Source organism: Ornithodoros turicata, chromosome 9, assembly GCF_037126465.1.
Source record: "Ornithodoros turicata isolate Travis chromosome 9, ASM3712646v1, whole genome shotgun sequence".
Taxonomy (NCBI): domain Eukaryota; kingdom Metazoa; phylum Arthropoda; class Arachnida; order Ixodida; family Argasidae; genus Ornithodoros; species Ornithodoros turicata.
This window is the reverse complement of record NC_088209.1, coordinates 23,746,317-23,769,494: the sequence shown is the minus strand read 5'-3', so window position 1 is coordinate 23,769,494 and position 23,178 is coordinate 23,746,317. Positions and strand designations below refer to the sequence as shown.

At 43.0% G+C, this 23,178-nt stretch overlaps 1 protein-coding gene across 2 annotated transcripts; it reads right to left on the bottom strand.

The window, feature by feature from the left end:
- Window positions 1–618: 618 nt before the first annotated feature.
- Window positions 619–23,178, bottom strand: LOC135368409 (2-oxoglutarate dehydrogenase complex component E1-like). Of its 2 annotated transcripts, none has more exons than XM_064601647.1 (22): window positions 22,841–23,178; window positions 21,756–21,992; window positions 20,075–20,195; window positions 16,210–16,310; window positions 15,997–16,151; window positions 14,699–14,845; window positions 13,788–13,875; window positions 13,070–13,178; window positions 12,941–13,011; window positions 11,534–11,662; window positions 10,452–10,631; window positions 10,200–10,352; window positions 10,036–10,138; window positions 8,525–8,795; window positions 8,320–8,447; window positions 7,741–7,919; window positions 7,222–7,293; window positions 6,998–7,123; window positions 5,815–5,887; window positions 4,878–5,041; window positions 2,957–3,111; window positions 619–1,691 (listed from the first exon to the last, which is right to left on the bottom strand). In XM_064601647.1, exons 1-22 carry the CDS (start codon window positions 23,090–23,092, stop codon window positions 1,592–1,594), a joined length of 3,114 nt encoding a protein of 1,037 aa, XP_064457717.1. In that variant the 5' UTR covers window positions 23,093–23,178; the 3' UTR covers window positions 619–1,591. The 2 variants fall into 2 exon arrangements, with proteins under 2 accessions (XP_064457717.1, XP_064457718.1); XM_064601648.1 differs by lacking the exon at window positions 20,075–20,195 and adding an exon at window positions 18,351–18,444.

Sequence of the window (23,178 nt, the reverse complement as noted above, 5' to 3'; positions counted from 1 at the left end):
GGATATGACACGCGGATGTCACGTGGACATCCATGATGGACAGGGACATTTGGACCAGTCTGAGATGTCCATGGGACGTTTGTGATTTACTGGGACATGTTGTGGAGATTAGTCTCTTTGCGTGCCTTTACACCGTGTGTTGTGCGGATTGTAATGAGTGAGAGATGGATTCACGCTGAAGGTCACATATTGTTCCTTATTCAATTTCATTCAAGCCGCTATTCATTCATTCAGTATTCATTATTCAAGCCACGCATTACAGGGAGCAGAGGCCCCCGAATGAAAAAAAAAAAAGAAATGGTGAAAATCACTCACAGCACAAAACCAGAATTCAATACCAGTCGATCACTTTCATGCAGTTTGCTTCCGGTACGCGTTTCTGCCATTCATTATCATTACTCGCTCCAATTTCCGCAATAGTATACTGTTTCCATTATCATAACTCTTCCGTGAGAAATACTACTAGTACTTCCGAGTATTGTCCCCTCAGATATATACACGGCTGCTGAGGCAAGACGTATGTTGCCCACAACTATAGTATTCGTCACTTATTCCCAACATGTTTTAGCTTTGCCCCATCCGTCATATCTACCATGTTACCGTCACATCTCCAGAATGTAACATGTTCAAACAGGACCGTTTATTGTGCAAGTTTGCCCCATACAGTGGCAACATTTTGAAGGCATCGCAATTTTAAAATGAGATATTTCAAGCAAGCAATGTGCAAATATTAAACCTATACAGCATTTCTAAAAGACTGTAAAATGCAGCCATTTCTATGAAAACATGCAAGAAAATAGAGATATCTCTTTGGCAATTGCGTGAACTGTTGTTACCCAAGTAAAATGTCAACAGCAAAAGAAAAGTTTGGGTAAAGCACAGTTGACGCTACACTAAAGGGTACTACAAGCAAGAGTGTGCTTGCTTCTCCCTTATTGCTAAACTTGTGCCTCCCCCATACACAGTAGCTACAATTACCAGTGTAACTAAGTCAAAATGCTTCAATAGACTTTACACAGCCTTCTCAAACCAAAAATAAATAGCGAGGCAACTACACTGTTACTCAGCAATTATGCCATAGTCTTTACCTGTGCAAAGGTTACCCAGGGGTACTGACACCTATAAATACCAACCAGTTCCAGCGAGTTGTATATGTAAAACCACACAAGCCATATTCCAGACAACAAGTACTGAATTTCATTTTTCCCTTCTAAAGCAAAGCACCAGATCCTTTTATGGTTATTTCGTTTTGGAGGACAGCAGATATGCAGCCCAAAAGCAGTATCGCATATGCATAACTGACCTGGAACATGGTACTTCTCTCCTAAGTTCCTTCCTAGGTACCTAAGCGAAATGAGCCATCCCAAGCGAAGACCACTTCATTATTACTATTCCAGTCGACTAAATACTCATCAAATTCTTGTAAGAAACACTACAGGTGCACTAGACTGGTTTGCTTAATAAGTTACTTTGATGCTGGATGCTACATCCTTCACATTAGAAAAGATTTAGAAGATGATAATTTTTCGCTTGTTTAGTCTAGCCCATAAGGAACATGGCCAGCAAGAACTGCAGGAGTAAACTAGATTGCTCAAAGGGTGAAGGTGTCATTAAGCAGCCTCTCATTTTCCCTCTTGTGCAGGTGCTTGCTTCCAGTGGCCGTTGAAGGAGACACATTCCGTCCGACATACCTGAGAAAAAATTAAAAACAAAAACACATGCAGGAAGATTTAGGAAGCCTGAATCTTTGGATTCCAAAAATATCAGTTGGCTATTATGCAGCTGCTACTCGATTATCCCACTGTGGAAATTTCCTTCTGCATCGTGTTAGTAATGCTCATTTTCGTAGCGCTGTAACAGTTTACCATCAAGTTTAACAAGTTTAACCCTAACAGTTTACCATCACATTTCATCATTTATTCGTATTGCGTTCTATAGGGCCGTCTCATCTCACAGGTAACTCAACTCAGCGCTATTGTAAGAGAACATCAGTACTCACTTATTCACATTTTTTTATTGTTTACTGTTTTTTTCTTTTATTGTTGTTGTTTTAAGTATCTTACCTGCATATGTAATTACCTCATCCTATATCTTATCTGATCTATATCCTCATGTAGGTTCCTCTGCATGTATTATCTTTGTTTTCATGTTCCCTCTCCTAGCTCTGCTACAGGCCCTCCTTTGCCCATTGTATGAATTACTATTTGTGAAATTATATCAACAACAACAACAACTGTCCAACAACTACTCCGTGATGGAACTGCGAGCACTGGAAATGCCACCTAACTACCGAAAGCCTGCTTAGTGCCCCCTCTTTCCCCTTCGTCACGTAGAGTCGCGATGTCGTCTGCCTCAGCTAATCGCCACAGATGCTTTCAAACACAGGCTTTGTGGCTACCAGTGGCTACAAATGTGGCTGATAGCGGCTTGTCTACATAGCATGTTGTGATTCGCAGACTCTTAATGGCTACGTTACATCCTTGAAGTGATCAGGCTTTATTTACACTACGTGGCATTGGCACTGGACTCTATCATAAGTGTCAGGGTTTGTAGACTCACATGGTCTCTGTGCAGTGCGCACAGCCTGACTTGTTGTTCGACAAGTTTGAGAGGAATATGAACAAAACTGCTTTGAGTTCGAATGTCTTTCGTCTTTCAATAAAGGTGTACTCTCAGTAGCATCCTACTTGTTGCAACGCTGCACTTCTATTAACAGGATTTCAAACAGTGAAATGACGAATGGTAGTGCATAATGATACCGTGATAAGACTATCAAATTTCACATTCTCATCAATATCTTAAGAAGTGGCGTTGACTGTATTCCCATCTTGGATTAGTTGCCTGCTATGCTTTCATGGGTGGCAACTATGGGTTCGAGACTTTAATGGGCATTTTATAATCAAATGCTGGCCACAGATAATGAAAACTGGAAAGGTGGTTATTCAAGTAAACTTACTGGACCAGCTTCTGGTTAGCAGTAATGGTCTGGATGCGGGGCTGAACGAAAGACCAGTATCCCTGGTTTTTGTGCTCCTCTTGGACCCAGACCAGCTCTGCATTCGGATACCTCTCGATTTCTTCCTTGACCAGATCAAAGGGAAATGGGCACAACTGCAAACCAAGAGAAAGGATAACATATTATGTGCACTATATATGTTTGTAATATAAGTGCACTATTATGTGCACTATATGTACAACCTATTTGCACTGAGCAGTATTTTATGCAGTGCAAGCTCTAGGAAAAATTACAAAGAACCACAACAGAAAAAGTGGACTTCACTATCAGCAAATGCAGCAAAGAAAGCGGCGAGCAGAGACTTGCAAGCCAGAGACAACTTGTCTATCGATCATTCCCTATTGCTTTTTTTCTATCGACCACTCCTGTTGCTTGTTTTTTATCAATCATTTCCTATTGCTTCTTTTCTGTTGACTATTCCTGCAATAGAAAACAAGTGCAGGAATGGTAGACTGTAGGGCTGTGCGAATAGTAGTGATTTTTGGGTTCGAATCGAATACGGATCGAATAGTAAAATCTTCGAATAGTAGCGAATCGAATAATGTCGAATACCACACAAAAATGTGTGCTTATTGCTGAATAGTAAGCAAAAGCTTGCATTGAAACCTGGTGCTCAGTTGTAGTTTGTGAGACTGACTGCGAACTATATACACATATATCATTGATGAATATGTTTGTGCTAGAATTGTCCTGAAAATTGTAATTCCAGACATAGTGTAGCTGGCTGTGTGACTAAATCCCTCTTTCTATGGCGTTATAGCTAGTCCAGCCAAAGCTCAAAATAATTCAACTAACTTAAACATCCCTGCCAACATTTGTTAAAATATTTCTCAAAAGTGGCAATTTTCAGTGATCCCCCAAATTGCACTTTTAAACCATGCCTGCAACCCCGCGGCACTGGCAGAAGTGTAAACCAGGCTTCGCCTGATGCTCGAAGACATGAGGCGAAGCCAACTTGCAGGATATCGTCAAGTGCGCACGCACAAAACTGTAAAGTAAGCTTCACCTAACACTCAGAAGCATGATGTGAAGCCACCTTGCAGAATATATTTGAGGCGCAGGATTGTGAAGTAGGCTTCACCAAACGCTCAGAGGCATGAGTTGAATCCAGCTTGCGGAATTTCGAATATATTCGAGTATTCGATGAAATGTTATTCGGTTCGAATACGAATAGCGCGGTACCGTTATTCGGTACAAATATTGAATATTTCGAATATTCGCACACCTCTATGTAGTAGACTGAAAACAAGCATTCTGCACTTGTTTTCTCTCGACCATTTCTATTGCTTGAACAAAGCTTGACGGTGGGCTAGTTGGTATAAGTCCATATTTTAGAAGTTTTGGCACTGCGAAGGACAGCAACACAGGACGAGAGTAGTAAGCTACACACATGACAAGTGCCCACTTCATTCATTCACAATATAGAAATAAAAGTCAGAAGTGCAGGAATGGTCAATAGAAAACAAGTGCAGGAATGGTTGATGAATGGCACTCAGCAGTATTTTATGCAGGAAGAGATTTAGGAAAATTACAAAGCACTATAGAAAAAGTGTGCTTCACTATCAGAAAATGCAGCTCAGAAAGCATAACTTGATTAAGCAGACATGCCAGAAAATATTTTAAGTTCTCTTCCGTTGACAAAATAATTTAGCAGAAAAGCAAAAGTAAGATGACATATAAACATTTAAACTGCAGCATAGCTATGTAGTGGCGGATGTTTTGAATTATTTGTATTGTCTTTCCCTTTCAAGAGGATGCCAATAACAGTTGCCTACATATTCTTGCGTTAAAATATGTTTTCCTAAAAATCTACTCCCTAGCAGTGACATACCAAATGCCTACTATGAGAACAAGAACATACCTGCTCGACGCGTGTAATTGCTACCTCTCCCTCCATGTTGCGAGCTTTCCGTTCCTTCGAGAGGTCGTAGTACACTTTACCAGAGCAAAACACGTGCCGTTTTACACCATTGGGGTTGTTCTGGGCTACCCCTCCATCGGGGATAAGGCGCAAGAATGAAGTTCCTGCAAACCAACTTGGTTGATGTATCATCTCCAGTAGCTGCCACACCTTCTCACTGTCACTCTTGCATGTTTCAGCAACATGTGCTCATAATAAACACAGATGTTTCGTGAAAAGAAAAGATGATGAGAACAATCTAGTCCACCAGCCTGCCTGCGTATATGCTACTTTATCTTAACAAAGACAATGCCACTACCACATTTCCCTATGAATATCTAAAGCTGTATGAATCTATTTTAGGCAAACCTGTAGGGTACATGATTTTGCAGAAAGACTAGCGTTTGGGACAACATTGTGAATAATGTCATCTGTTTTCCCTAACGTTTCTCGCCCGTGCTTGTCCACAAACAAAGGTGCAGGATATGATATAACAAAGAGTTAACAAAAAGGAACTAACCCTGGCCCTGCAGCATTGTCTTATTGCACAGCAAACACTTGTATCGCATTTCCTATCCGTATAACACCAGATCAAGCTACCTTCCACAAGTAATGTTAAGAAACATGGCCCAAAGAATATAAGAATTAAAGTTCGCACAGTAATTTCACGCGTTGTTGAGTTCATATCTGTGTTCTAGGCACAGAAACATGCAGTTGCACCGTATTACACATTCCCGTTGTTCATAACTCTGCCTGTTGGCATGTGAGACTAAAATGTTTGTTCAAGTGTTGAAACATGAAGTGTTGTGAAGTGAAGTGAAGTGTCAAGTGTTGAAGGAATGCACATGTCTCAAATTAAATAACCCAAAGCCTGAAGCATGCAATACATAGGGCTTACCTTCAGACATTTCACTGAAGTGTGATCTGGCATCTGGATGCCTCAGTAGAGACTTTGGAGTGAAGGCTATAATCTGTTTTAAAGAAAGCAGGTCATAGGTGACCAGACCGTAATAAATCAGATAAGTTTGGGATATACAGTTGAGCCCGTTTATTACCATCTTTGATATAACGATAACTCCGATATTACGATCAAACCTCTGACTTCCGTCAACTCACCCATGTACAAACGTGTACATGTAAACAAACAAACATGTACAAACATGTACAACAAAAGTACATGTAAACGAGACATCGATATAATGATCGCCGCGAAAGCGTTTGCTCTCGTATAGCGATCAGAATTCTCCCGGCGGCCGGCAAAACGCGTGAAAATCGAAAAGCAAGATTGCACTTTTTCATTGAAAACAAGTTACGGTGGCATTTTCAAGAGCCTTAGCCTCCATAAACGTTAAAGTGAGAACACAGTACGTTTATGCGTGCATGATTGCCGGGGATTAGATGCGCACATTGCAAGGCACACAACTTCGGAAGGGTGGAAGGGGTTCGCGGGGAAGGGGAAGCACAGGAGGTTGTTCCTTCTCCACATCGTTGTCTCCCCCTCAAGCTTTTTTCTGGTTTGCTGCATGCTACAATGGTGCCTGTGGTTCCGAAACGCATTTTGACGAGGATAGACGCTTGGCTCGACGCGAAGTTGCACCTGCTCGACAGATTTTGTACTGGTGCAAAACCTCGCTGTGAAGTGCCGTGGCTTCCAAAACGTATGTTGGCAGACAGTTGCGTGTCGCCACCCAAACACGAGTCGACAAATTACCCGTGAGGGAGGGACGATCTGATGGACAGTGCAGTTCTGATAGTGAGAATGATGATGATGACTACGGATGATGAGCAATGGCCGAAGTCGTCGATGTCAAAAGGTGCGGAGCCTCACATGGCATCGACGGCTATGTTGTCCTTGGAAAAGCTTTCAACACAAAGCTGTAGAGCTAGATAAAATGCTTGCGCGCTCGCAACAAACACGCAGGTTTGGCGGCATACTACCTGCAGTTCTACTTTGTTGACGCGATCCCGACCTGCAATTTCACGAAAGCTCGTCTTTAACAATAACGATTGGATTTGGCGTTCCCGTCAACATCGCTAAAATGGGCTCAACTGTAGTATATTTCACTCCTAAGATTGCTCACCGGTTTCCGGAAAGGCAGGGCAATCTGTCGCCTCAGCACGTGAAAGTAGTTAGCTGGAGTTGTGCAATTCACGCAAATCATGTTGATGTCCTGAAGTTGCTTCATCGGAAAGTCCTCATCAATTGCCTACACAGGAGAAGGTGCAACGTGAAATTGCCTGCCCTCGCAGTCTGCTCAGGCCAATTCATCGTAAATGGGTGCAAGGCATTATTTACAGAACGTACTGGGAGAATGTCTGGTTCCTCACTGCAGAGTTGCAGGAAACGTTCCGGTCGTGCGCTTGAATGTTCTGGGCCCTACAAGAGACAAAAGCCAACATTTGCAGTACTACTATGAGATTATGCAGATAGTTACATTTCATTATCTTTCATTCAAATTTTTGCCTATTATACCAAAAGGTTATATTGGGTAATAAACACGATTGCTACTTCTATAATATTGTACAATGTCGAAAGTCCATCTGAACTTTGACTCATACACTGTCCACGTGCATCGCTGACAAATCAACTAATTTCCAGGACTTTTACACAGTGTGACTTGCAAAAAGAAAAGAAAACGGAGCTTTTTGCTAAAAGTAAAAGCGGTTTGGTAGCTTTGACTACTTATTCCCATTATGATGAACGTGTGCTAGGAGGAATAAGAACCAAATTGTTGGGCATAGAAGTCAAAATATATTTGTAATATACATCTGTTTAATGCACACATTCTATGCGCAGTCAACAGGTGACAGATTTGAACCTTACCATGCCTTCCATGCCATGAGGCAGCATCAGTACAAGACCACTCTGCCTCACCCACTTTGCCTGTCCACTGCTGACAAACTGATCAATGATGCACTGAGCAGTGTTAAAGAAGTCCCCAAACTGGGCTTCCCACATCACAAGTGCATTCGGATTGGTCATTGAGAAGCCCAACTCAAAACCTGCAATGAAAATTGCTTCATCATTGTAACGAACTGAAATGGTCAGTGGTCAATGACTCAATATAGTGTGGGTTAATGTGGACTTAAAGCAAGTCTACCCTTAGGGCATTATGTTTTTATTTTTTATTTTCGACCCGGTATCACCTCATCATACATCCCAGTGCCGGTATTGTTGTATGGCTTCACGCTTTTGCAATTTTATTTTCGGGTATTTTCGGGTTTTACCCCAAGTGACAATGAAATTGTGTTGTAAAAACTGTTCTTTTTTTTTCCTCGTTTACCCCGAAAACACAAGGCCCCATTCATACTTTAGGACCCATTAGTTGTCCAGTTTTGTTTCGTATCCCCAGGATGCCGCCACTTCTGTGCATCAAATTGCGAAGCAAGGACAAGCACTTACCCAAGACGCCGTACTCCGAGAGGGAGCTGTTGCAGACAGTGTATGGTGCCTGGTCAGGCCATAGGTGGCACAGCGGTCTATAGGTCGTTTTGTCAATTGTCTGGTGGTGTAGCACATGATGCCGGTGGCTGCCAATACATTACACAAGGTGAATCGCAGGTACAACAACTGGGCAAATGACAGGCATTGTGCAACCAGAGTGTACCTGAAAGTGCCCCTCTCCACGTCTTGCCCACTTAGCCTAACGTGGATGCCTTCCTTAAGCAGAGAGCCAAAGGCCATGGCCTCGCCCAAGGCCCAGTCAACCGTCTTCTGCTCTACCATCTCCATACGTGACTTTAGGACGCGCCTCAAGCCAGGATGGATTTTGAAGTTGCCCGGAGGCGGTGAGCTGAACGCAACTCCTATGTGGCGCAAGACGTCTTCGGAGACTCCGGTGGGGTCGCACTTAATTGGGCTGCGCTCCCCAAAGAAGCCTACGTTTTCACAATGCAAAACGTCCTTAATGCTTATGTGTGCGAGAGCATACGGTCTAAAAGCAGTCGTCTAATGCTGGATATCCGTAGGGTTCTTGGTTTTCGAGTTTAACCCGATTTTTCGAGATAGTTCCCCCCCCCCCCCCCCCGAACAAGTTTTCAAGAATTCGTGTAAAACCCGATATCTACCCGAAATCCTTGCGGTGTCGTTCTAGGCAAACCGTCGGAAAAGTGAATCACAATATCAGCAAAGAGATATGCTATTTACAGCTAGACAACCTATTTGTCCTCCTTTTATAATCCCCTCTTGCAGGAGAAAAAAAGACGAGCTTTTGTGGAGCTCGGACAAGTGTTTGAATACCGTGGTCATTCACTGCCCCACTTCCGAGCGGGTTTATGGTTTTATATATATATTGTTTCTCGTCCCAGTGTCACAGCAGTGGCTTGTTTCATATGCCTTTCATTTCACCTGAAAATTCCCAGATGACATATCCAGCAGAGATCATAGCGCCCGATTTCACCCCAAGTTCTCGTGTGTAAATAGCACCCGATTGCCCACCCCCACCCCACTGAATTTGAAAAATCATACAACCCGAAAACGAAGAACCGTAGATATCCGTAGGTCACAGGTAGCCATGCAGTGATTCGATATAATATGGCTAAAGCCCCTAGCTTTCTGCGGTGGAAAATTAACATTTCCGCGAAGTGGGATTTAAAAATCTGCGGTATTCCATGCGGGCGAGAGAAAACAAGCACACAAAAATGTTGCAGCCTTCTCCCAAGTTTGTTCTTCCTGCATGCTTTTCCAGCCTTAGAAACTTTTCGGTGCGCAAAGAAAATTAGGCTGAACTCTAAGTGTTTCTCTCCCGCCGTTCCAGTCGTTAAATTTTCTTTCGTCACAGCAGGTTCAGCTGTGTGAGTGCCAGCAGTGTGAGTCGCGGCTGAGCAGGTTTAACCAGCAAAAGTGACGCAGGTCGATAGAAATCCTTACATAATTCAATAATATATTGAATATTCCGCGAAAACCACATGATTCTGAGGGAAACAGCAGGTTTCGCGAGACATGGCCAGTTCCGCGCTATTTCGCAGAAAGATCGGGGATCTAAATATGGCTCGACAGTGGGATAATAAAACGATAATACGAACTGGAATGCACACATAAAAGTGCATCAGCTATCAGTCTAGCAAAATAGTCTAGTAGTTAGTCCAGTAAAGTACGTAACAAGCATACGATGCATACCACTCCATGGAGAGTCCAGCCAGTCTCTATTGTAACTTTTTCCTTCTTTCTCAGCGTTTTTGTAGGCTTCCGTAAGAATGCTTTCGTATCTTTCTTTCTCTTCCTACAAACGACAGATGAACTAGTCTCATTTCAACACACCGAACTGCCGACAAGTGCAGTACCTCTATTTCCTTCTCCGTGACGACACCTTCATCGAGAAGCATTCGTGAGTACAAGTCGAGGCAAGTCGCCTGCTTGCGAATCTTGGTGTACATGAGGGGCTGCGTGAACATGGGTTCGTCAACCTCGTTGTGGCCATTCCGACGATAGCAGACCTGACAAGCAAAAATGAGGCAAGGCTCACGTGGATTGTAACGACCCAAAACCCGGATGAGACAATATTGAGGAGACGTGTATCAACGTTTGTTCCGCACCAAGTCGATGATTACATCCTTTCCGTAGCGACTACGCCAGTCTGCAGCAACCTGGGACACGTGCACTACTGCCTCTGGGTCGTCTGCGTTGACGTGGAAAATGGGTGCATTCACCACTCGGGCCACGTCGGTACAATATGGCGACGATCGTGCAACACGGGGATCCGTCGTAAAGCCGATCTGCGAGACGAAATAATTTTTGTCTTTAAATAGAAAGAGAGACATTATGTCTATGGTGTAGAACTACAGTGAAACCCGCGTATAACGATATTGACGGTAATCGCAAATTCCATCGTTATACAGGGTACATCGTGAAACGAGGGCTGACCTAAATAGCGCGTCCCCGAAAAGTCGCGCGCCACCCCGCAAAAGAACAAGCAAAAGAAAAAGAAACAGATGCTAAAAAGAAAAAAACGCGAAGCCGTGTGACATCGCAGTGGCTTGAGAAAACAGCGATCAGAACTCGTGAAGGGAACCAGACAACATAGCAGGACAACTTCTGGCAATACTACACGTCACCATTCCGCAAGTCGGCTTCACCTAACGCCTGTGTGCTCTAGGAGAAGCTTGCTTTAGAACACTGTCGCGCGACTCGCGGGTGGGAAGCACGTGCTAGGCCTTTTGAATCATCTCGCGAATTTGAGCAGCATTGGCCAAATACGGCAAGCGTTGCCACCTACCTCTCTCACTGACAGTACTGGAAAATGAACAGTCGCTGCCTATTTTCTTGCCTCAATTTTTATTTTGGTTTAATTCTGTTGATGTGAATTTCGGATGATATGAATTTTTTCCGCTACCCCGTGAGATTTGGAGCATCGAGACTCTACTGTATCTTATCGCGGCGATAATCGCCGCGTGGTTACGCGCACGAGACAGCGTCGAACATCGTTATACGAATACTCGGAACCGCGGTCTCCATCGCTATACGCGGGTCATTTCCCCATAGAACCAATGTATATTTTGACGGTAAAATCATGAACCATCGTTTTACGAGGGATATCGTTATACGCGATATCGCTGGTTTTACTGTATTCATAAAGCAAATTCCATTATATATATGGGAAAGCAGTAAAGTAGGATACCTGGTTATTAGCAACGATGTGAATAGTTCCATGGGTAGAGTAGTCTGGAAGATCACTCAAGTGGAAGGTCTCATATACAACGCCTTGCCCGGCGAAAGCGGCATCGCCGTGCAATAAAATGCTCATCACCTGAAGAAAGGAATGCACATTATTTGATTTCAATCTGTGCAATAGTGTATGCAAGGGCACATATTGATCAGTGCTTATTAAGATGTTTTGGAGAGTCGTTCTGTGAATGTGGTAGCGTTGAGCTTACCTTGTGCTAATATAACGGCAGAAGTAGGTTACTTAAAGCCATGCCAACAAAATCGCAGATTCCATCGAATAGCATAAGCCGAGAATTAAGAATACTTTTGATGCATAAGGGTGCACAAATCATAGATGAAAGGAGGGTTAGGAGGCAGGCAAGCTGGTGATACTTAAGGCCCTGGGTTTTCCGCGATTCCGCGAAATATCACGGAATCTGTTGTTTGGCACGGAATTTCACGGAATCCCTTATTTTTAGGGGCGTACGGATATTCGGGTTCTCGAATTCGAATCAAATATCAATCACTCAAAGTATTTCATTCGCGAATCGAATAGCCAATATTCGGATTTCCGAATATCCGACTATCCGCAGATTATGAACGACACCTCCCGAAAGTGGGCTTTACCTGACGCTTCCCTGCATGAGGTGAAGCCTGCTTTACAAAATTGCCCATGCTGCAGGACCAACACAGACAGATTGTAGTTTAGCTTAAGATAACGTTAGCCCAAGTTTATTGTGCATACTCCGCCTCAGGAAGGGGTGGCATCACTCCCGTGTGCAGTTCAGCGGTGGCAGTGAGGGATTTTTAATTTGATGTCTGGGAGTTTGCCTTCAAAGACTCTTAAATAATGCCTACAGCCCAGAAACAAGAAGGGTGTCCTAAAGATGTGACTCCCACAGGGCATGTCTTGTAAGCTCCTTTCTATAATCTTCCCATAAACTCTGTAGATACCGAAAGATCTTTCAGCAGATATAAAATGATTGCAGGCGACAACAGTGCTTCGAATCTGTAATTTTATAACATGTTTTTTGTTCCCACATTACCCAGGAAAGTAAAGTGTTTCCTATTTCAAGCAGCCACTGACTGCTTGCCGCAGAAAATCTAGGAATTTACGAGTCAGTGCCACAGAATGTTGAATTTGCCGCAGCAGAAAACCAGGGGCCTTAGTGATACTGATGCATATTGGCATATTGAACCCCCCCCCCCCCCCAAGACTAGGGACATAAAAAAATGTTGTATGTCCTTTTTTCGTGTCCCTAGTCTCACGGTTGTCCAAGCGTTGAGATTTAGAATAGAAACAAAAAACGAAAAAACTAGTGCAGCTTCAATTGGTGTTGAGATTTAAAGCGAGCTCCACAAATAGAGGACATAAATGCACCTTTTTGCCTTGAGTGTCTCCTCTGTAAAACTGTTCTGCTCGTGTCTTGCCTTGCACCACAGGGTCCACCGCTGAAGAGAGACTATGCTTGTACATGTGCCTCATTTATGACATTAAAATGTTACTCACCTTCCAGGTGGGAAGGATTGGCGCACACTGCCAACTTGATGTTACGGTTGGAAACCCTGTTCAGCCGCTCGTGGCTCATACCCAAGTGATATTTGACATCCCCAGAGCCCTGAAAATAAACGGAGAAAAAATTTCTCCGTGTGAGTCACAATTTCTGTCATGCCGCTTGCGTGCATCGTGAGTCACTACGCATGTGTGATTGCATGTAAAGTATCGCAACACATGCATGTTTACACATGCGCAAGTCATACATCACACTGTACTGAAATCTCAATGATAAGATCCCTGTTTTCACAAATTATCAGATCAGACTGTCACAAATCTCATGGATTTCTATGTACTATTTAAGATGGCTGTTCTTGTAGTATTTTAAAAGAACAACTGCCTCTGTGCATTTCCATTCCACAGAAGCCATCAAAGTTTTAGAATTGAACCTCTGTATGGAATAAGGGGATAAGTCAAAAGATCCCAAATAGGAAGAAAATTAATTTAAATTACAGTCGAAACTCGTTAATACAACCATATCCGTTTCATCGACCATATCATCGTCACAAAGCGAATTGTCATATTGACGAACACCATGTGTTACGAGTCTTACTACGCTACATTACGTTGCTACGTCACGAGTCTTGCTACACTTCGAGGTCTGCCTTCCTTTGTAAATGAGTGTTTTCTTGTACTTCATCAGCGGGAAATACACAAACACTTTCTCAATTACCTCATCTGCTGGCTCCAGTCCGCTGAACTGGGTGAATATTTGCTCCAAGGGCTTTCGACACACATTGGCCAACACATTTAGGCGACCCCTAAGGTAACATAAAATTGGAAATTAGATTTTACGTACGTGATAAGCAAAACAATCCATAAACAACTTGTTTTATCGGTATGTTCTAAATTATCTATGTTCAAATGTTGCAAAGACTCAAGTGAACTTGCACCGAAAGCAACCTCAGGTCATGATATTGAATGTATTACACCTTGTAAGCAATAGCCATCAATCCTTTTAGCTGATGAACCGCTCAATTTGATGAATATTTGAAATCTCCAATGTGTAAGATCTTAGTCCAAGTTCCCAACAGTGCTAACTAGCCTTGGGTGCCTGGGAAGGATGTTACAACACCTCATGTAGTGTTTGTTTAGCAATGAGCAGGACCAAATAGATCTACCCCTAAAATCACACAAAAGCATGATCAAGAGAATAACACATCAGACAGCATACTGGTTAGTACGGTTAAGGAATATTGTAGACAGATTTAGGCCCGGTTTCACCAACGCTGGTTAACTTTGAACTGAGATCAAGGGTTGCTAAAACTTTACAAATGTTAGCTGGTGACATGATGAATGTTTCAGTAACAATAACTCCCTTTAGAGAAGCAGAATTAAGCGTTAAATTCGAGTTAAGGGACCGTTGATCTCGGTTCAAATGTCAAGCGGCGTTGGTGAAACCGGACCCTGTTCACTTCTTCAACAATAATAATCTGCTTCAATGAAACTGCTTGCATCCCCAAACTTGATTAGCTTATCCGGAAATTCGCTATTCAGACAATAGAGGGTGGGTTCCAGAGTTGATTTTCGGACATAGAAGATTAACGAGATAATGACTGTGACTCAAAATTACGTATGCATTACCTGTGGGGCATTCCAATGACAATGCTCTCAATGCCTGCTTCACTGGATCTGTCAATTATGGTCTTCATACAAGGAATCAGCACCTCACAGCCTTCGAGCCCAAACCTTTTCTCTGAAACCCACTTCTTGGCCAGAAATTCTTCAAACCTAGGCAAAGACAAGAGTCATGCTCAAATTGCCTGTACCTACACCTGTGACAGATAGGTTTTCAAGGCATGCCACCAACAACAGGTGTGGGAGGTTCAGCAATTCTCCTTCCATTGTGAGTGTTGGCTCCACATGTTGATAACTTACACCGCATACAAAAAATAATAACTTGGAGCAGACAAAAAGAAGAGCAATTCATTTTGCTTTTAATAAAGTTTCCCGATATGACTCACCGCCAGAACTATTGGATGCGACGGGGGTTCCCACATTATCTCATACAGTAAGGGTTCAGCGTTTAAAAACACTGTGGTCAATTTTGAATCATCAAACACGAATCAATCCTTCAGTTGAAATATGACAGTCGTCGGAAAAGCCAGACAGCGGCAAGATATGAACCATGCATCTCTTGATTACCGGTCGAGCGCCTTTACCAATTCGACAGTTAGGAGCAATCCTTCGTTGTATATCAACAAGGCATGTAGAGGAAACTCTCGCAACAAACATACTAAACATATTGAACGTACTGCTTTCGATCTAACTGTTTAAAAAATTAATTTTTTTCCAACTTCGATTACTGATTGGAATTCGTAACCACAAGAAGCTGTTGAATCGTTGTCCTCTTTCATAGTTTTTATTGAAGAGTTCTTGCGTTGAGTGTTTCATGTGAGTCACTTGATTTGTAAGGTTTCATAAGTGAAGTTGTGCGTGTGTTTTTGTGCTGTTTATTGCCCCTCCTTCTACGGCATTTTCTACATCATTTCTACGGCATTTTCTATGCCAGAAGTATTCTGTAAGTATTCTAAATGATTTGTATGGTCTCATAAGTGAAGTTATGCCTGTTTCTTTGTACTGTTTATTGCCCCTCCTTCTATGGCATTTTCTACAGCATTTCTATGCCAGAAGTATTCTGTAAGTATTCAGTATGATTTGTAAGGTTTCATAAGTGAAGTTGTGCATGTGTTTTTGTAGTGTTTATTGCCCCTCCTTCCATGGCATTTTCTACAGCATTTTCTATGCCAGAAGTATTCTGTAAGTATTCGGTATGATTTGTAAGGTCTCATAAGTGAAGTTATGCTTGTTTCTTTGCACTGCTTATTGCCCCTCCTTTTACGGCATTTTCTATGCCAGAAGTATTCTAAATAAAAACTTACTTTGTGGATCGCACAAGGCGAGAGAGGAGAAGGCGCTTTCGATCTTTGGTCAGCTTCTTGATACCTGGAGATTCAAACTTCTCCCTTATCCAGTTACACTGATCCAGGTCATTGATGAACATGTATTCAACTCCAATCGTGTTACAGTAGATGTTCTGCAACAAAGTGACTACTGCATAATCACCATCATTTCAGGAGCACTGTGGCACGTACCTCGAGTCGGCGGAGTATCTCACGGAGAGGAAGGACGTTTTCTTCGCCACCAATGAAGGTGGTAGAGGGTAACTTAAAGAGTCTGTCCATGTCCTTTTCCTCTGAAATTGAGAACAAGTAAGTTTTTAGGTGGAGGAGTCCTTCGCATGCTCTACTTGGGGCTATATATGCCTTGAATGCACATAGCAGGTGCTCTCATTCGGAAGGCCAGTAAATTATGCTGCAGTATTATTATGCAGAAGGTGCTAAACCTTTGACTGAGGGTGCAACTTTTGTACATCTGACATTATGGATCTGTTGCTTGTCAACCTCTTTCATATGTTTAAGTGCAGCTCAAATCACGTTAAACAGAATTTTAAGACTCGTCCAATTGAACCATTCGTGTCGAAATGCAAGCAGAAAATTCCTGACCAGCCAATAATCATACCTGAACAAACAAAAGGAGAATAGAAGATGTATGTTGCATAGGCATGTGCGAATAATGATGTTAAAACCAAAGTGAATACAAAGGAAACACATACATAACTGAATCGAATACAAGGCGAATAGTTGCGAACAACCGGACTGGATACATGCACAGCACATGGACGGATGTAAACATGCGTACAGCATGTACTATACGCAATATATTCATACGGATCAGAATATGCAGTAGTGCACACTTTCTTTTATGCTCTCCGTTGTGCTGTTTTTGGCTACGTGTGCAGCTTCAGAGCTATTTGAATATATTTGGTTTGGAATAAACAGTGATTCATGCGAAATTAGAATACAGAATTCCGTATTCGCGGTATCCCAAAAATTCAAATATTCGCACATGGCTAATGTTGCAAGCTTCACCAAGGGGGAAGGTATCAGTAACAATGATAGGAAATTTTCAGATTACGTCAGAGTAACTGGCAAGGAAATTTTGAGTAGCATTAAAACAGGTACGAAGCTAAATGTCTTACTGCAAGGAGCAGTGAAGTGACTCACAGTTAAGACCATCTCTACCCAGTATGCGAAGTATGCGGCACAAAATATCTTTCCTATAACAGCGACTGCCAGACAGACATCTAAAAATATTGCCACATTCGCCTGAGAGACTCCAACTTGTAACACAACCTCGCTCTCATCCCCGGGGAATACAAGAAGAAAAGGGGCAAACGCCTCGCACTATGCAACAATTCCTATGTCACACTTTCGCCAACACTACTTCTTGCTCTCCGATGAACTCATTAGAAGAGGAGTTTTCTAGAGGGAGCCAAGCATTGGGATTAAAGAATCTTCCATAGGAGCTCGCTGTGGGGGTTGTTGTTAACAAAAACAGATGGTAGTTCTATGTTCTACAGCCACAAAAATCTAATTTTTTGTGAGATCTCTTAGTGTTCCCGAAATGCCAGTTATATTGGTACTTGGAACACAAAATTTGCTTTTTAAACACAGCTGTCTCCCATGTTTTGCAGGTAGAAAGCAACGTAAGCACTGGCACGTGCAAATACTAAAACAGTAAGGAATATTGACAAATATGGAAAACAAATAATGCTTGTAAAGCCAGCCCACCCAATTGCGAGGTGTTTCTGTTTTCACACATTATGAAGTGCACACCACAGGTCAGCAAATTCACTCATGATGGCTATCATGGATATCTTTTGTCATCACATCACTGAGAATGATGTGATGTTGAGTGATGGCCGCAATGCGGTATGATGTTGAACTTGAAGTTGATGCTGAATGATGGCGTATGATGTAATGATGATGTAACATGTTGCTGAGGTTGATGTTGAATGATGGCCTACGATGTGACACGATGCTGAAGTTGAATGATGGGTTACGATGTTGATGTGATGAGCAGTGAGTAAGGCCCAACCATGATGTGATGATGAAGGAATCTCTCAAAAAGTGCCAACCTATGGTGCACAATACACCTTCCCGGGTGTTCACCGTCCTGGTTGTTCATGGGCACAGAAAAAAAAACACTGAGTCGTAGGATAGTCATACCTTAGTGGGAATTGTGATAGGACCTGTAGAATGAGGAAATACAAGGCAGCTCAGAAGAGACGAGAATGCTGCTTGAGCAACAGGGGGTGCCAAATAAGTCTTAGCAGAGATTGTATACATGTCCAAGAGAGAGACAAGAGGTTCCACCTCCTTAAAATCCTTACCAAACGCATGATTGGTTAGGAGGATTTCGCCAGGGTTAAGCTTTGTCACGCTGATGCCCAAAGGGTCAAGGGACGCATACAGGTGGCCTCGGATCTGCAGGACCACAGACTGTTTATACAAGGGCCCTCAACAATCAATCTGTGCTCAATTTTCCTTCTTTCCCTTTTTTTTTGTTTATCCCAGTGATACGTACAACATCATTGTAGTATGTCCGCTAATTTTTTGCAACAACACACTACAATGGTTGACAGAAATCATCTTCATCGTTAAATCTGCTATCTGTGCAGTCATAGGTTCTCCCAGACGCTAAAGTATCAGTGTTCTGTGGCCTTTTCCATTCACAGTGCAAAGGATATCTGAGCCATGGTGTATAGACCACTCAAGCTTCTAGGCTAGGATGCAATGGCAATAAAAAAAAGAGTCCACCAAAGAGGAAGGAGCAGATCCAAATCAGGAAAAATCATACAAAAGATGAAGAAATCAGGAATAAATCTGCAGGGTGATAAGGAGACTAAAAACCAACGAAAATGTGGAGAGTGATTGAGGAATTGGTCATCAACACAGTAATCACAAAGAGATCAAGCTGACATGCCAGTCACAATCATACTTTAGGCAGATTCTTTTGAGCTTCACATCTGCTTAGAGAAGTGAACACAAAACGACGGCAGACCGTACCTTACCCCTTGGACAAAACTGTCTGATGAATTGGCAACTAGGCATTACTTGATGCAAATAAGTCTGCTAGAGCGGTCTCATTTTCATTGCATCAAACTTACCTTCAACACAACTATGCACTGCAATACGAAGCAGACGCTATCCATAGCAGAGGTGACTCCTGAGCAAGCTTAATGTGGCTGTCCGAACCCAAAACAAAGCTAAGCAAATGTTGCCACATGCTTTCTCATAATACTCAGTGTCGTTGTGCAAACTATTTCGATTAAATTTTGAGCCAATTATTTGCGATTGAATTTTATAGCCTGTGCTTTCACTGCTGTGACTTCACCATAAGTAACTGTGCATTCACACGAGTGACATCCCCAGAGAACACTCTAGTGAAGGAAAAAGTGCAAAAAACTGCCCATGGGGCAGAAGTTCCACCATGTCTTATGTTCAGCGCTCGCACAGCACCGGAATACGGCAAGTGGAGTACTGCGCACACAGCAGACGACACCATCGGCCCTGTCATCTGCCGCGGAATATCTTGTGGCTGTGCCGCATGACATTCCGCATGAAAAGAGCTCACGCGGCAGCAGAAAGCTACGACGTCTTGCACTGGAGTATTCTGTGGAATGCCGGACGTGTGAATACACGGGAACATCGGGTTTTTGTTCGATTAAGCCACTGATTCGCGGCAAAAGTTGCAGATCACGTTGTACCACATCTCAAAACAGTCGTCGACCGCCTTCATCTCAGTCTCACAACCTTGTGGCATGTAGTTCCACGGAGCAGTAGCTCATGCTTACGTCACTATAAAACGGGATATGAAGCTGCTGTTCATTTTTCTTGTTTATCTCGAAAGGTACAACGCTCTGCATGTGGCAGCGTTACGTAATTTACGGTCGGACAAAACTAATTTAAGAATCGGTCAACACCTCCAGACTGTCGGTCTAAGCGCAATCTCACACGCATATTCAGGACGTCCACAATGGAGCCTTCCAATGACGAAGTAGTATAATTTTTTGCATTGTGTTAGCGGGGAGAAACATGACACGTCAGAGCGTACCTAATTTGTAATTTCGCAGGACCACTTCGGGAGTGTGCAGCTGATCTCGGTTAAGGGGAGAGTGCGCCGACGCTGTCGTGATGCCCAATGGATCAATGCTGGCTGCCAAGTGCCCCCTCACCTAACGATGGGATGCATTCAAAGGATAATCAAGGAAGAATTAGGAATAAGGATATAACCAAAGACTAAAACCAAACGTGAAGTAAAAGGCAGAATGACATGCCTCGAGCCATTAAAACACCCCAATGTTTGAGTGCGAACAGGTGCTACACCTTGCCCTAGGTAACAGGACTGTGCATAACACATGCATCAAAGGCTTCAATGGGAACATGCCACTACATTCCAACAATCAAGCAAAGGCAGCAGGATGCCATGCAGTTGGGAATATTGGGGGGGGGGAAGACCACGTAGTAAACAAAACGGTCAACAGGTGAAAGAAAGAGACATGCAAAACGAGACGTCCAAAAATAAAAAGTAGAAGAGAGTGGGCAAGGAACAGAGGTGTTGGCAACGCTTGCTCTTCCAGAATCCTTGCCAAGACATTCTACGAAGCTCCCACTGCCTATTAGCAACCGACAACACAAGGGGGGAAAACATGCAGCCTCAAACTGCATCTGATCAACATGTATTGTCACATTGTGTATTGTCACATTTTTGATTTTCCATGCCAGCAGTGCACTTAGCCACTGATAGAGCAATAATTATGCAATGGTGTGGTGAAGCCAGGCTATTCCGAAAGAATGGTTTGCACTGAAGCAAAACCAGAATGTGTTTATCGAATACAGTTAGCCCCGTACGGTTTCCCACTGCCCTGCATCTGGTTCAGCAGCATTAGTATGATCGTGAGAAGCACTGTGACGCATGCTGTGCAAATTTTAATTATGAATTAAACAAAATGAGCAAATGAGGCAGTAGCAAGAGTAGTATGGGTGTGTATCATGTGTAGCATCATACACGAAAACAAGGGACACTGTACTTGGGCCACAGAAAGCTTGTGCACTCACCCAGAAGTGAATGCGCATGTCTAGAATAAATGTACGTACAAACAACAATACAACTTAGAATATGCTGCTGATCCAACAGACAAGACAGACAGATATTTTGCTCCCTGTTACACATTCTTATAAAATATGCAGCAATCCCCCAATTATTCTTCCGCATTATTGCAGGCAACAGCATGTATCTGCCGGACACATAACATATGTGCTGTAACAATTTTCAACCTTCTTTAAAATATGCCTTGAAGAACAACTGATGAACAGTTGGTATATTTCACCCTGTAAGATGCACGACACTTCTTAATTCTGGTTGAGAATCAAACTGAAAATTTCTGCGGTTACCTCAAAAGCTTCTACATAGCCCCAGGAAGATATCTCTGCACCAACTATTGGAGAAGCACAGCCAGAAAAATATTTTGGGAGGGGTTTTACGAGAACTTTGCATGGGGAGGGGGATTTCACCCCATATCCTCCCCCTTTTTCACTCACCTAAATGCACAACCAAAAGTAATAGTTGGTTCCTTTAAGCATGTTCTGGGTGAATACCCCCAAGTGTATGTGTGCTAAACATCACCCTGGGCGATATACTATGTTCTCGGCTGCATTTTGCCATTACCATGTTAACTCACTCGTCTGCAATATATCGTGGCTTCCCATTGGACAAACAAGACAATTAGTACAACCTGATAGGAACGAATGATGGCTTGCACAGAGAGATGGTCGTCTATGTCCCTGGGTGCTGCCTGGGTGGGTGCGTACGCAGCCACTGCAGCTGTTTGAGAAGCTGGAATTACGGCACCAGCAGGAACCTGTGAAGGCATATAGACAGGCGGAAGGGCAACGGGACCACTGGGAGGAGCTTGGTAGGCTTGTCCCGGCGGGAGTCCTGCCGTAGCACCTCGAAAAAAAGCATCCCAGGACTGCAACAAAAATGTATCAGCAATAAACCATGCGTGTCCTCGTGCTTCCTTTCGCATTCGACTATCATGCAAGTCTACAACAAACACGTTCTTCTGGTCCTTTCCTTTAGTAGTAAAACGACACTATTTGATGACAAATGATAAATAACAGCCCTTACAACGCATATTTTCGAGCTAGCATACACTATATTTCGTGTATATACACAGTTTAAGAGTGTGCTCTCGTTTGCAGGAATTTTTGCTCTTCACGGCAATCGTTTCAGTTTTGGATTCGTGCGACAACCATCAAATAACTCTAAGTACTTTTTACTACCCACATGAAATGTGCGTACCCACTTTCATTTTGGCACCTTCGTTTCATTTTTCGTCTTATGCAAAATAAATCAGTGGTTGACGCGATCAAAAGTTGGTAGCGGAGTTTTAACATACACGATTGCGCTTGAGATGGAGAACGGAAATCATCATGCCCTTCAGGTTGTAGAGATCAAACGAGTAGCGTAGAGGATTGTCTAAACGAAAACAACGAGCTATACCGGCGTTCGTTTTGTTGGGACAAATTAAATTCGGGAGGCATTACTTCGAGCTTCACATGTCGCAAATTTCGACACTCTAAAATTAGAATGCCAGGCGCATCGGAAATATGTTCCTTTGTGACCATAGTACGTAGATTAGCTTAGCGACGACGCAAGCCAATATTTCACATCAGTTCCGTTCCATACACTTTGCAGTGAAACCGGTAGTATGTACATGCGCAAGCGCGATTACTGGTAGCGAAAGGCATTTCTAGGTCAGTGGTTGCGCACCTCTAGAATGAATAAGGTTGACTGGCGCGGGCCAAGAAAGCTTACCTTGTGTACGCTCGACGGATTTTGCATCCATGATTTGTACATTTCCTCGACATAAATAGATGAACTTCCATTGAGAAACGGTTCCGCAGCTGCACGGGTAGCATATTTCCGAGCTGGCGCCAAACTGTTCACCACATTGTACCCAAACTTTCCTTTCAAAACTTGTATCACGGGCGCCTTGGAATTTGTCTGTGTGAATACGATGCGAGTAACCGGCGACAATGCAGATATCACAGTTCTGGCACGATCCATTGCTTGGGAGTATACGATCAGCACGCTACTTTTCTTACCACGGTTACTCCAAAAACAACCTCGCGGACGAGGGCGCGTCACAGGTG

Coding starts and splice junctions, on each gene's coding strand:
- LOC135368409 (XM_064601647.1), bottom strand. CDS start 23,092: ATGGATCGTGCCAGAACTGTGATATCTGCATTGTCGCCGGTTACTCGC. Junction 10,353..10,451: donor AGGATGTAATCATCGACTTG/GTGCGGAACAAA, acceptor TTTGCTTGTCAG/GTCTGCTATCGTCGGAATGG. Junction 8,796..10,035: donor GCTGGACTCTCCATGGAGTG/GTATGCATCGTA, acceptor GTGAAAACGTAG/GCTTCTTTGGGGAGCGCAGC.